Source organism: Scyliorhinus canicula, chromosome 3 (assembly GCF_902713615.1).
Source record: "Scyliorhinus canicula chromosome 3, sScyCan1.1, whole genome shotgun sequence".
NCBI lineage: Eukaryota > Metazoa > Chordata > Chondrichthyes > Carcharhiniformes > Scyliorhinidae > Scyliorhinus > Scyliorhinus canicula.
In genome coordinates this window covers 12,144,699-12,159,134 of record NC_052148.1, presented here as the reverse complement: position 1 = coordinate 12,159,134, position 14,436 = coordinate 12,144,699, and the positions used below count along the sequence as shown (strand labels likewise).

Sequence of the window (14,436 nt, the reverse complement as noted above, 5' to 3'; positions counted from 1 at the left end):
TCTTAATGAGCTTACGGGTACCCCACAGCCCCCCACTCATGGACAATGATGTTCCTTCCCCCCCCCCACCCCCCGCACAAGGGAGTGTTTGTGTGGGGGTGGGAATGTGTGTGTGGGGGTGGGAATGTGTGTGTGTGGGGGGGATGTATGTGTGTGTTTGTTCAGGGGGAGTGTGTGAGGGGTGGAGGAGTCTGTGCCATTATCCCACACCCCACTGTGGGGTCGCTGAGGGCCCCCTCTTTTCAGGCCTCCCCACCCTCACGCTTTGGGTCCCCCTTTCAAACCCCCTTTCAAAGTCTGGAATATCCTTTGGTCAAAGCTGCATCGAGTTGCAACCTGTGTTATCCCAGAGTACATAACACAACACCCCCTTCACCACCCCCAACCTTTATGAGGACCCTTCATACCCACACTTCCTCAGCTTGGTCCCCCTCAGTCTCAGGCCTTTGGCACTGCCACCCCGACATCTCGGCAATGCCAGGGTCGCAACGCAAAGGTGCACACGTGCCAGAGGGTGAAACAGAGAGCTTCCTGACCTGAGAATGTGTGGGGCGGGAGTGTCTGTGTATGCGGGGTGCGAGCTTGTGTGTGGGGGTGTGCGTGTGTTTGTGTGTGTGGGGGGGGGGGAAGAGTGTGTGTGTGGGGGGGGGGGGGAGACTATGGGCGCGATTCTCCGCACTCCCGACGGTGCGGAGAATAGCGTGGCTCGTAAAATTTTACGGCCACGCTGTTCCGACGCCCTCCCGCTATTCTCCCCCCCCCCCCCCACGCCCGACTCCCGATACGAATCGCTGCCACCGTTTTTTTACGACGAGCAGCGATTCTCAGCTGGCCGATGGGCCGAGTTCCCAGCCCTTTACGGCTGTTTTTACGAACGGCAAACACACCTGGTCTGGCCGTTCGTAAAAACGGCCGTAAACTCTCGATCTTTAAAACCATGGCACCGATTGGCACGGCAGTACCACGGCCGTGCCAAGGGTGCCATGGGCCCGCGATCAGTGGGCACCGATCGCGGGCAGCGGGTCCGATGCCCGCGCACTCTTTGTCCTTCCGCCGCCCCGCTGTATCACTTCGCGGGGCGGCTGAGGGGCATCCTGGCCCGCGCATGCGCGGGTTTCGCGCAAATGCGGGATGACGTCATCCGCGTATGCGCGGGTTGGAGTCTTCCAATCCGCGCATGCGCGGCTGACGTCATATTACGCGTCAGCCGGCGCTAACTCTGGCAAGCGGGCTTAACGAAATTCGTTAAGCCCGCGATGCCGGAGTTTACGGCGGCGGCATGCTAGCCCCGACCGGGGACCAGAATCGGTTCCCGGTCGGGGAGGGGGGGGCTGGCGTCAAACCCGCCCGGATTTGACGCCAGCCTTACGATTTCTCCCCATATGGGAGAATCGCGCCCTATATGTGTGTGTGTCTGCGGGAGCATGTATGGGGAGAGTAGTGTGTGTGTGGAGAGTGTGTGAGTGTTTGGGGGAGGGAGTGTGTGTGTGTGTGGGGGAGAAGCGTGTGTCTGGGGGGAAGCGTGTGTGTGGGGGGAGAAGCGTGTGTGTCTGGGGGGGGAGCGTGTGTGTGTGTGGGGGGAGAAGCGTGTGTCTGGGGGGGAGCGTGTGTGTGTGGGGGGATTGTATGAGTCTTTGGGGGAGGGAGTGTGTGTGTGGGGGGGGAGAAGCGTGTGTCTGGGGGGAAGCGTGTGTGTGTGGGGGGATTGTATGAGTCTTTGGGGGAGGGAGTGTGTGTGTGGGGGGGGAGAAGCGTGTGTCTGGGGGGGAGCGTGTGTGTGTGGGGGAGAAGCGTGTGTCTGGGGGGGAGCGTGTGTGTGGGGGCAGAAGCGTGTGTGTCTGGGGGGGGGAGCGTGTGTGTGTGGGGGGAGAAGCGTGTGTCTGGGGGGGAGCGTGTGTGTGTGGGGGAAGAAGCGTGTGTCTGGGGGGGGAGCGTGTGTGTGTGGGGGGAGAAGCGTGTGTCTGGGGGGGAGTGTGTGTGTGGGGGGAGAAGCGTGTGTGTCTGGGGGGGGAGCGTGTGTGTGTGGAGTGAGAAGCGTGTGTCTGGGGGGGAGCGTGTGTGTGGGGGGAGAAGCGTGTGTGTCTGGGGGGGAGCGTGTGTGTGGGGGGGAGCGTGTGTCTGGGGGGAGCATGTGTGTACGAGGCAGTGAGTGTGTATTTGCGTGGGGATGAGTGTGTGTGTGGGGGGAGCGTGTGTGTGGGGGAAGCATGTATGTGTGAGAGTGATTGTGTGTTTGTGGGGGGAGAAAAAGGGGGTGTGTATGTTGGGGGTGTGTAAGTGGGGCGGGGAGCTTGTGTGTGTGGGGGGGAAGGGTGTGTGTGAGTGTGTGTGCGGGAAGAATGTGTTTGTGGAGGGGGCGAGGGTGTGTGTGTTGGGGGAGTGTCTATATGTGTGACGGGGAAGAGTGTGTGCGTGGGTGGGGGTGTAGAGTGTGTGTGGGCAGCATGGTAGCACAGTGGTTAGCACTATTGCTTCACAGCTCCAAGGTCTTATTATTATGTGTTGGGGAAGTGTGTGTGTGTGTGTGGGTGGGTGGGGGGGGGGGGGTGATTGTGTGTGGGGGGTGGGAATGTGTGTGTGGGGGGGGTGGGAATGTGTGTGTGTGGGGGGGGTGATTGTGTGTGTGGGGGTGGGAATGTGTGTGTGGGGGGTGGGAATGTGTGTGTGTGTGGGGGGTGGTGATTGTGTGTGTGGGGGTGGGAATGTGTGTGTGGGGGGGTGGGAATGTGTGTGTGTGGGGGTGGGAATGTGTGTGTGGGGGGGTGGGAATGTGTGTGTGGGGGGTGGGAATGTGTGTGTGCGGGGATGGGAATGTGTGTGTGGGGGGTGGGAATGTGTGTGTGAGGGGGTGGGAATGTGTGTGTGGGGGTGGGGGGGTGATTGTGTGTGTGGGGGGTGGGAATGTGTGTGTGGGGGTGGGGCGGGTGATTGTGTGTGTGGGGGGTGGGAATGTGTGTGTGGGGGGGGTGGGAATGTGTGTGTGTGGGGGGGGGGGTGATTGTGTGTGTGGGGGTGGGAATGTGTGTGTGGGGGGTGGGAAGGTGTGTGTGTGTGTGGGGTGGTGATTGTGTGTGTGGGGGTGGGAATGTGTGTGTGGGGGGGTGGGAATGTGTGTGTGTGGGGGTGGGAATGTGTGTGTGGGGGGGTGGGAATGTGTGTGTGGGGGGTGGGAATGTGTGTGTGGGGGGTGGGAATGTGTGTGTGTGTGGGGGGTGGTGATTGTGTGTGTGGGGGTGGGAATGTGTGTGTGTGGGGGTGGGAATGTGTGTGTGTGTGGGGGGTGGTGATTGTGTGTGTGGGGGTGGGAATGTGTGTGTGGGGGGGTGGGAATGTGTGTGTGTGGGGGTGGGAATGTGTGTGTGGGGGGGTGGGAATGTGTGTGTGGGGGGTGGGAATGTGTGTGTGCGGGGATGGGAATGTGTGTGTGGGGGGTGGGAATGTGTGTGTGAGGGGGTGGGAATGTGTGTGTGGGGGTGGGGGGGTGATTGTGTGTGTGGGGGGTGGGAATGTGTGTGTGGGGGTGGGGCGGGTGATTGTCTGTGTGGGGGGTGGGAATGTGTGTGTGGGGGTGGGGCGGGTGATTGTGTGTGTGGGGGGTGGGAATGTGTGTGTGGGGGGGTGGGAATGTGTGTGTGGGGGGGGGGGTGATTGTGTGTGTGGGGGTGGGAATGTGTGTGTGGGGGGTGGGAATGTGTGTGTGTGTGGGGGGTGGTGATTGTGTGTGTGGGGGTGGGAATGTGTGTGTGGGGGGGTGGGAATGTGTGTGTGTGGGGGTGGAATGTGTGTGTGGGGGGGTGGGAATGTGTGTGTGGGGGGTGGGAATGTGTGTGTGCGGGGATGGGAATGTGTGTGTGGGGGGTGGGAATGTGTGTGTGAGGGGGTGGGAATGCGTGTGTGTGGGGGTGGGAATGTGTGTGTGCGGGGATGGGAATGTGTGTGTGGGGGGGGTGGGAATGTGTGTGTGGGGGTGGGGGGGTGATTGTGTGTGTGGGGGTGGGAATGTGTGTGTTTGGGGGGTGGGAATGTGTGTGTGTGGGGGGGGGTGATTGTGTGTGTGGGGGTGGGAATGTGTGTGTGTGGGGGGGGGGTGATTGTGTGTGTGGGGGTGGGAATGTGTGTGTGTGGGGATGGGAATGTGTGTGTGTGGGGGTGGGAATGTGTGTGTGTGGGGGTGGGAATGTGTGTGTGTGGGGGTGGGAATGTGTGTGCGGGGATGGGAATCTGTGTGTGGGGGTGGGAATGTGTGTGTGTGTGGGGATGGGAATGTGTGTGTGTGGGGGTGGGAATGTGTGTGTGTGGGGATGGGAATGTGTGTGTGTGGGGGTGGGAATGTGTGTGTGTGGGGGTGGGAATGTGTGTGTTTGGGGGGTGGGAATGTGTGTGTGTGGGGGTGGGAATGTGTGTGTGTGGGGATGGGAATGTGTGTGTGTGGGGGGGGTGATTGTGTGTGTGGGGGTGGGAATGTGTGTGTGCGGGGATGGGAATGTGTGTGTGCGGGGATGGGAATGTGTGTGTGGGGGTGGGAATGTGTGTGTGTGGGGATGGGAATGTGTGTGTGCGGGGGTGGGAATGTGTGTGTGGGGGGTGGGAATGTGTGTGTGTGGGGGTGGGAATGTGTGTGTGTGGGGATGGGAATGTGTGTGTGTTGTGGGGGGGAGGGTGTATGTGTGTGTGTGCGGGGATGGGAATGTGTGTGTGTGTGGGGGTGGGAATGTGTGTGTGTGGGGGTGGGAATGTGTGTGTGTGGGGATGGGAATGTGTGTGTGTGGGGGGTGGGAATGTGTGTGTGTGGGGGTGGGAATGTGTGTGTGTGGGGATGGGAATGTGTGTGTGGGGGTGGGAATGTGTGTGTGTTGTGGGGGGGAGGGTGTATGTGTGTGTGTGCGGGGATGGGAATGTGTGTGTGTGTGGGGGTGGGAATGTGTGTGTGTGGGGGTGGGAATGTGTGTGTGTGGGGATGGGAATGTGTGTGTGTGGGGGTGGGAATGTGTGTGTGTGGGGGTGGGAATGTGTGTGTGTGGGGATGGGAATGTGTGTGTGGGGGTGGGAATGTGTGTGTGTTGTGGGGGGGAGGGTGTATGTGTGTGTTTGTTGAGGGGGAGTGTGTGAGGGGTGGAGCAGTCTGTGTGAGGGGCGGGGGGCATTGTGTGTGGTGGGAGAGTTACAAATCCCTTCCAAACTTCAGACAAAGAAACCAAAGAGACAAAACATGAAAAGATGAGAGATATTTCCTTTCCCCATTTAACTAAGTCTTTCTAAAGAGCAGTGTCCCACTTTCTAACTCCTCAACTTAGCCATCCAGTTAGTAGTTTACAAAACAGGAATTAACTGAGGGGTTCCCGGTAAAGTTGCTGGGTTAATAATCTATTTGACCGTGTGAGCAGAGGCGATCTATTCGAGCGACCAGAGAAAATTGTCTCCACGCTGAAGTTGCTCAACGTGTCCTCCTGTCCCCATGGCAACATGATGGGTAAAGTCAGTGCCCCCACGTCCGAGCCTTTGGTGTCGCCATATTCTTCTCTTTGCTTCTGGTATCTTCCTCCTGGTCATCGACAGACCGTGGGCTGGATTTTCCGATTTTGAGGCTATGTCCGGAAGATTTGTCTGGTTTGACTACGAGCAGGTTGGTGACGCCCCCGTACCAGTGAGGGGCGAGCAGCCGCGCCACGTAAAACTCCCCGGCCTCCACAAAATAAACGGCCGGAGAATTGCCGAGTCCGCCGTGATGACCGACGCACGGCGGCAACCTGCAGCGGTCGCGCATTACAACATGGCGTCGGCTGCCCGCGGACCCGGCCAGCCAGATGGGGGTCCCCTTGAACACCCCCTGGCCACCCCCGGACCCCCCCCCCCCCCCACCAGTCACCCCAGCTCTCGCCGAAGCCCACCCCCGCCCACAGTCCACTGCCACCACGCCGGGTTCCCAGAAACTGTGAGCCCGCGCCCCCCTTGCCACCGGGAACCCAGCCCATTGGGGGGGGGGCATCGGGGAGGCCGTCCCAATGGCGTGCGGTGTACTCCTCGGATGATGCTGTTTCAGATGGGGCGGAGCATCCGAAAACAGGCAGCGCCCTGATTTGGTCGTAAACAGGTATTCTCCGCCCGATCGCCGATTGCGGGTCAATGTGTGACTCCGGACCCACAGTAATGTGGCTGACCGGTGTCAATCCTCAGAAATGGCTGAATGAGCCATTCAGTATCATCAAGATCACTGCCCAATGCCAGCCTTGCCATGCGCTCCCGTCGCCTGCCAATGAAAGAAAAATCAGTTCTATCTTTCTTTCTCTCTTTTATTTCTTCCCTTCTTTCAACCCATGTGACGAACCGATCAGATCAAGAGGGACGTTCCTCCACATCTCCCCAAAATTCAACTCACTCGTGGCCATCCACCCCAGGAGGAGATGTCACAGCAGCTTATCTAAGTTATTTTGAAATAAAAAGAGTCTCAGCCAGGGACAAGGCCATTGAGCCCATATAATCTACCAGTGCCAGGGACCGATGATGGACCGACCTCTCTTTCTCCACTTGTCCAACGTCCCAATTTCCTCCCCAACTCCCACCCCAATCAAGCCCATCTCTGTGCCAAGTGAGAGAGCACGGTGGAACCCAAACTACCAATTGGTGGCACATATGTTGCCCTTACCTCTTTCAGTGTGTTGAACTCCTCCTTGGGACAGCAACGTGATTCCGGCATTGAGGAGAAAGGAAAGAGAATCCTTGTTAGTGCCAGCCGCACAATGGATCGCAACATTCCGACGGGGGCGACTGCTGTGCCACTCTCCCCATCATTCGGGCGAAAACAGGGACAATGAGGGGGGGTGCGGTGGCAAAGTGGCAACATCAACGGACTAGTGTGTCAACGGCCCGCACGAATGATCTGGGGGATAGGGGTTCAAATCCCACCACTGCACCTAATTGAACTCAATTAATAAATTGGAATTGAATCTCAGTCATGGTGCCCATGAAGCGACCTCTGCTAAAGCCCATCTGGTTTGCTAATGCCCCATTCGGGGAGGAAATCTGCCGTCCTTACCTGGCCTGGCCTACGTGTGACTCCAAACCCACAGCAACGTGGTTGACTGATAATTGCCCCTCTGAAATGGCCTGGCTAGCCGCTCGGTTCAAGGGCAATTAAGGATGGGTAATAAATGTCTGCCCAGTCAGTAACGTCCATATCCCATCAAATGATTTGTAAAACATTCTCCTCAGGGCACAAGCAGGCCACGGGGAGATTTGATTTGAGACGTTCAACATCATGAGGGGTCAGTAGAGTTAGGAGTTTCTTACAGCTGAAGGATGGATAATCAGGGAACCCGAACAGGCGCCGGAATGTGGCGACTAGGGGCTTTTCACAGTAACTTCATTCGAAGCCTACTCGTGACAATAAGCCATTTTCATTTTTTCCCCATTTTCTTCATTTAAGGGAAAAGAAGCAAATGTGACATTTTTACGCAGAGGGTGGTGAGGATTTGGAATGCTCCAGCCAAGAGGATGGTGGAGATCAGAGTCAATAATAACCTTGGGAAGCGGCAAAGGCGAGTCAACTGCAGGGATGTTGTTCATGAGTGTGGTAGTGAGATTAACAAGACGGCTCTTTGAATGAGCTAGCACAACATCCATGGGCTGGAGGGCCTTTCTCGGAGTTGTACTAATCTACCATTAGAACATAGAACATAGAACAGTACAGCACAGAACAGGCCCCTCGGCCCTCGATGTTGTGCCGAGCAATGATCACCCTACTTAAACCCACGTAACCCATATCCCAACAATCCCCCCATTAACCTTACACTATGGACAATTTAGCATGGCCAATCCACCTAACCCGCACATCTTTGGACTGTGGGAGGAAACCGGAGCACCCGGAGGAAACCCACGCACACACGGGGAGGACGTGCAGACTCCACACAGACAGTGACCCAGCCGGGAATCGAACCTGGGACCCTGGAGCTGTGAAGCATTGATGCTAACCACCATGCTACCGGCACAACAGGCAGGGTACAGGCTGGCAGGTTGCCCCCCCCCCCTCTGCCCTCCCACTCGGGTTTGGAGTTATGGTGCCCTCACGGATGTTGGTGGAACGGTGAGCGTCAGTGGGCGATTGAATCCTCTCCCCCTGCCCCATTCCTTCCTTCCCTCCACAGCGGGCTGTTCCTCACGTCCAAAAGGGGCCAAATGACAATGGGTGAAAGGGACAAAGGTTCGCTGGGTTAAAAAAACACAACACTCAGAAAAAAAGCAAAACAGGGTGAAACTGGGACAGGCCGACAGGTTTGGGACATCAGTGATCGACAGCCCGTCCTGCATTCCTACTCCCGGGCTGACCACCCACAGTGTCCGACAAAGCATTCTGTGGGCTTGACGTCGCTTTAATCGCCAAGCTTTCACCTAAATGCCAGTGGGAGGCGGCAGATTTCTGATGTAGCGAGATCACCGACTTGTGGAAAACAACAGGACAGGATGATCCCATGGGCAGTCTCGTAGCCCTTGAACTGTCACAGACATGCAGATACCACAGGCTGAGCTGCTAAAGTAAATCAGTAAATTGGGAGGTTCACAGGTAGAATTCCATTTGCCCGCAGAGTTTTGAAATGGTTTAAAAATTTATATATCAGTGGAAAATTAGTCATTCGCCTGTGTTGTACCTGTCCTGGGAGTGTTTGATGGGGACAGTGTAGAGGAAGCTTTACTCTGTATCTAACCCCGTGCTGTACCTGTCCTGGGGGTGTTTGATGGGGACAGTGTAGAGGGAGCTTTACTCTGTATCTAACCCTGTGCTGTACCTGTCCTGGGAGTGATTGATGGGGACAGTGTAGAGGGAACTTTACTCTGTATCTAACCCCGTGCTGTACCTGTCCTGGGAGTGTTTGATGGGGACAGTGTAGAGGAAGCTTTACTCTGTATCTAACCCTGTGCTGTACCAGTCCTGGGAGTGTTTGATGGGGACAGTGTGGAGGGAGCTTTACTCTGTATCTAACTCCATGCTGTACCTGTCCTGGGAGTGTTTGATGGGACAGTGTCAAGGGAGCTTTACTCTGTATCTAACCCTGTGCTGCACCTGGCCTGGGAGTATTGGATGGGGACAGTGTAGAGGGAGCTTTACTCTGTATCTAACCCTGTGCTGTGCCTGTCCTGGGAGTATTTGATGGGGACAGTGTAGAGGGAGCTTTACTCTGTATCTAACCCTGTGCTGTGCCTGTCCTGGGAGTATTGGATGGGGACAGTGTAGAGGGAGCTTTACTCTGTATCTAACCCTGTGCTGTGCCTGTCCTGGGAGTATTTGATGGGGACAGTGTAGAGGGAGCTTTACTCTGTATCTAACCCTGTGCTGTACCTGTCCTGGGGGTATTTGATTGGGACAGTGTAGAGGGAGCTTTACTCTGTATCTAACCCCGTGCTGTACCTGTCCTGGGAGTGTTTGATGGGGACAGTGTAGAGGGAGCTTTATTCTATATCTAACCCCGTGTTGTACCTGTCCTGGGAGTGTTTGATGGGACAGTGTAGAGGGAGCTTTACTCTGTATCTAACCCCGTGCTGTACCTGTCCTGGGAGTGTTTGATGGGGACAGTGTAGAGGGAGCTTTACTCTGTATCTAACCCCGTGCTGTACCTGCCCTGGGAGTGTTTGATGGGGACAATGTAGAGGGAGCTTTACTCTGTATGTAACAAGGACAGGTGAGATTAAGAATACGTCCAGACATCGGTCTTACCTGCAAGCCGGGAATGCTGTGGACTGTATGCTGTGTGACAAAAGAGACACAAAGAACAATTGGGTTTGAGTGATAGAACATAGAACATAGAACAGTACAGCACAGACCAGGCCCTTCGGCCCTCAATGTTGTGCCGAGCAATGATCACCCTACTCAAACCCACGTATCCACCCTATACCCGTAACCCAACAACCCCCCCTTAACCTTACTTTTTTTTAGGACACTACGGGCAATTTAGCATGGCCAATCCACCTAACCCGCACATCTTTGGACTGTGGGAGGAAACCGGAGCACCCGGAGGAAACCCACGCACACACGGGGAGGACGTGCAGACTCCACACAGACAGTGACCCAGCCGGGAATCGAACCTGGGACCCTGGAGCTGTGAAGCATTTATGCTAACCACCATGCTACCGTGCTGCCCTTGATATTTATCTTTCTGACTCCAGGATATTAGTTCAGAATTTCTCCAACTCTTTTACTGTTGTTAATGTTCCTGGTTACAGTCAGCAGTGACTGCACACCTTCACTGATACTGCTGGAGCTGTAAGAAGGAATGGGAGTGGTGGAGGAAACCTCAGAATGGACGAACATTTGACACATTGAGGGCGACAATGTTGGTTTGTTCTTTTCGGAGAGGCACTGACCCATTCTGGTGCAGGAAATGGAAAGGCAGGAAGAGGTCACAGTCTCAGGATATCAGGTGGGTGACGAGATGGGGAAAAATATCTTCACTCAGAGAGTGGTGTACCTGTGGAATTCTCTACCACGGAGGCCGTGGAGGACAAATCGCTGAACATATTTAAGAAGGAAATAGATAGATTTCGAGACTCTAAAGGTGTCAAGGGGTCTGAAGAGAGCATTGGGTACGGTGTTGTGAGAGAGGGTCAGTAATGATCATGTTAAACGGTGCAGCAGACCACATCCACTGGTTCACCCTTATCTATTGGACTCATTACGTCCTCAAAAACACTCCAGTGGATTTGTCAAACACGGTTTCCCTTTCATGAATCCACGTTGAATTTGTCTAATCCCATTAATATTTTCTAAGTGTTATCACATCCTTTACAGGCACTTTCCCTACTACCGATGTTAAGCTAACCAGTCTGTAACTCCCTTTTTTCTGCCTCCCTCCTTTTACAAATTGCAGAGTTACATTTTCCAGCCTCCAATTTACCGGGATTGTTCCAGAAGCTACAGAATTTTGGGACGATGACAACTGACGGATGTTTCCATGGCCAACTCCTCGGGCACCCTGGGGTGCAGATGGCTAGCCTTGGGGATTTATCGGCTTTCAGTCCCTTTCATTTCTCCAGCACTTTTCTTTTACGAAATACTAATGTCCTTCAATTCCTCCTCCTGACTCGACCCTCGAATTTCTGGCTGGCTTTTTGGGTCTGCCTCCGGGAAGACTGAACTAACGGAGTGGTTTCATTGCTCTGCCATTTCCTTCTTACCTGTGATAAATTCAGGGCCTGGAGCTCTGGGATTCCCTCTCGACAACTCTGCACCACTCCGCCTCCTGTAGCCTACCTCTTGGACCACGTTATCGCTTACCTGCCCGAATATCTTCATATGTGGCTTGGCATTTATTTGATAGCACTTGTCTGAAGCAGCTTGGGAAGTTTTATTATGTTTAATCGCTGTGTAAATATCCGTTGTTGTTGTTTGTGCTGAGGTAGGAGTTTTGATTTTACGTTTCACGTACCTTCTGCCTTGGAATGAGCTCGAAGGCGGCCAGAAGCTCGCCCGCGTTTCTGGGTCCTCTTCTCACTGGGTACCAGGCCAGCCTGGGGGAGGGCTCCAGGGATGGTCTGCAGATACATCGACCCATAAACTCATCGGCGCCCTGAGGGGAGGGGCAAAGGGAAATAAACACAGTCATCCTGCAGCCAATTTCAAACGGGATTTGATAATTATTTTTAAAATGAATGCATCGCTATGGGAAATGAGGAAGGAGAGTGAAACAATCCCTCGGCCACGATTTCACAACCCCTCCCGCCCAGCGGGTATTACTGTCCCGAAGAACTGAGTGGAAATTTAAATAGCTGCCGCATCATCTGGGGGAGACATACCGTGGTGGGGGCAGAAATCCTGGCCTATGGCTTTAAAACTGTTCCCCACATCGCTACTCCCTGCCTCGTCTCCCAATGTTACGTACATAGAAGCATAGAATTCCGACAGTGCAGAAGGAGGCCATTTAGCCCATCAAATCTGCACTGCCCTCCTGAAAGATCACCTCACCTAGGCCCACTCCCCCATACTTACCCCGTAACCTCACCTAACCTACACATCTTTGGACTGTGAGAAGAAACCCACGCAGACACGGGGAGAATGTGCAGACTCCACACAAACAGTGACTCAAGGCCTGAATTGAACCCGGGTCCCTGGCGCTGTGAGGCAGCAGTGCTAACCACTGGGCCGCCCAGTGAAACCGCAATGAGTCAAACTTGGATGAAGCACAGTTCTGGTTATGTTGAAGTCGTCAACCATTCCATAGAAGAATAGCAAATTCCAAAAGAGTGATGCCTGTGATAATAGAAACTTCTAGACTGGTAAATCTGGAATAGCCGAACTTGTCTAAGATCACCATATCTCGATGCCGAAGGGGAATACAGTGGCACAGCCCTTAGCACCGCTGCCTCACAGCACCAGGGACCCGGGTTCAATTCCGGCCTCAGATGACTGTCTCTGTGGACTTTGTATATTTTCCCCAGGTGTGCGTGGGTTTCCTCCGGGGGCTCCGATTTCCTCCCACAGTCCAAAGATGTGCAGGTTAGGTGGGTTGGCCACGATCAATGCGCCGGTGCTATGGGTATAAGGTGCGGGAGTGGGCCTAGATTGAGTGCTCTTTCGGAGGGTCATTGCAGACCCGAAGGGGCCGAATGGCCTCCTTCTGCACTGTAGGGATTCTTTGAATTCTATGAATCAAAGCAGAGTTAGACCATGTAAGAATGTGAGGTATGGAGCATTGAACAGGCTGTTATCGCACATCGAGATCTCTCAGTGTGCAAAGCCCGGCGGTTTGACCAAATCCCGGAAAAAGTGAAAAACGTGGTCGGTCGGAAATTGGATTCCAACAGTCAGGACATCGGGAATGAGGAAGAGCAGGGTAAGGCCAGCCAATCCAATGATGAGGCATGTTTTATGTTACACCTGCTGGAGGCTGACATGGCCGCTTTTAATCAGATCAGATACGATTTGGCCACAGTGGATCCGAGACAGAACAGTGGGACACATTCAAGAAGGGAACAGGGAGAGTGCAGGGCCAACATGTCGCAATCAAGGAAAAGTGTGGGACCAACAAATCCAGTGAACCCTGAATATTGAGGGATACACAGCATTGGATAAGGAGAAAATTAAGGCATAAGGCAATTATCGAGGGCTCAAATCAGCAGAAGTCTTGGAGACGTATAGAATGTGCAACGGGAACTTAAAAAGGAAATTAGGAGAGCAAAAAAATAAATGAGAGCAAAAAGGGACATGAACGGATAATGGCAGGTAAAATAAAGGAAAACCCTGAGTTATCTTATAAGTACATTACGGGTAAAAGGATAACGAGGGAAAGAGCAAGACCCATTGAGGACCACAGTGGTAATTTGTGCGTGGAACCGAAGGATGTAGTTGGGTTTCTAAGTGAATACTTCAAGTCAGTGTTCACTCGTGAGAGGGTCAGTGTGGGTATAGAAATCAAGGAGAGAGACTGTAATAAAATCAAAGAGATTAATGTGGACAGAAAGGAGGTTCAGAGTAGTCTGACAGACTTCAAGACAAATTTCCAGGGCCAGATGACATATTTCCCAGGCTGCTGAGCGAGGTAAGGGAGGGAATAGCAGGGGAGCTGGCAATAATTTGCAATTCCTCTCTGGCCACAGGAGAGGTGCCGGGGGAATGGAGAATAGCCAATGTGGTACCATTATTCCAAAAGAGAGGAAGGAATAAACTAGGAAGCGACAGGCCAGCCAGTCTCACCTCAGTGCTGGGGAAACGGTTGGAAGCAATTCTGAGAGACAGAACTAATCTGTATTTGGAGAGGCAGGGGTTAATCGAGAATAGTGAACATGGTTTTGTTAAGGGGGAGGTCATGTCTGACCAACCTGATTGAATTTTTCGAAGAGGTGACCAGGTGTGGAGATGAGGGAAATACGTTTGACGCCGTCTACTTGGACTTCAGCAAGGCTCTTGATAAGGTTCCACATGAGAGACTGATAGCGAAGGTGAGAGCCCATGGTATCCAAGGAGATTTGGCAGATTGGATCCAAAATTGGCTGAGTGGCAGGAAGCAGAGGGTGATGGTCGAGGGGTGTTTTTCTGACTGGAAGCCTGTGTCTAGTGGGGTCCCGCAAGGATCAGAGTTGGAGCCCTTGTTGTTTGTAGTTTATATAAATGATTTAGACCTGAATGTAGGAGGATTGATCAGTAAAGTGGCGGATGATATGAAAATTGGTGGGATGTAAATAATGAGGAGGGTAGCCTTCAATTCCAGGAGGATATAGACGAGCTGGCCAAATGGGCTGATGGCAAATGGAATTCTATCCGAATAAGTGTGAGGTGATGCACTTGGGCAGGAAAAACAAGGCAAGGGAATACATGATAAACGGCAGGACCCTGGGAAGCACCGAGGATCAGAGGGACCTTAGGGTGCATGTACACCGGCCCCTTAAGGTCGCAGGACAGGTGGATACAGTGGTTGAGAAGGCATATGGTAGACCTGCCTATATTAGCTGAGG

General features: G+C 53.8%; 1 protein-coding gene across 1 annotated transcript in view; it reads right to left on the bottom strand.

Moving 5' to 3' along the window:
- Positions 1-14,436, bottom strand: part of dysf (dysferlin, limb girdle muscular dystrophy 2B (autosomal recessive)) — a 450,750-nt gene that overhangs the window by 91,837 nt on the left and 344,477 nt on the right. Inside the window, exons 34-36 of the mRNA XM_038793128.1 lie at positions 11,415-11,555; positions 9,707-9,736; positions 6,644-6,667 (exon numbers count right to left, since the gene is read on the bottom strand). Coding sequence (XP_038649056.1) covers positions 6,644-6,667; positions 9,707-9,736; positions 11,415-11,555 — 195 coding nt within the window. The remainder of the gene's footprint in view (positions 1-6,643; positions 6,668-9,706; positions 9,737-11,414; positions 11,556-14,436) is intronic.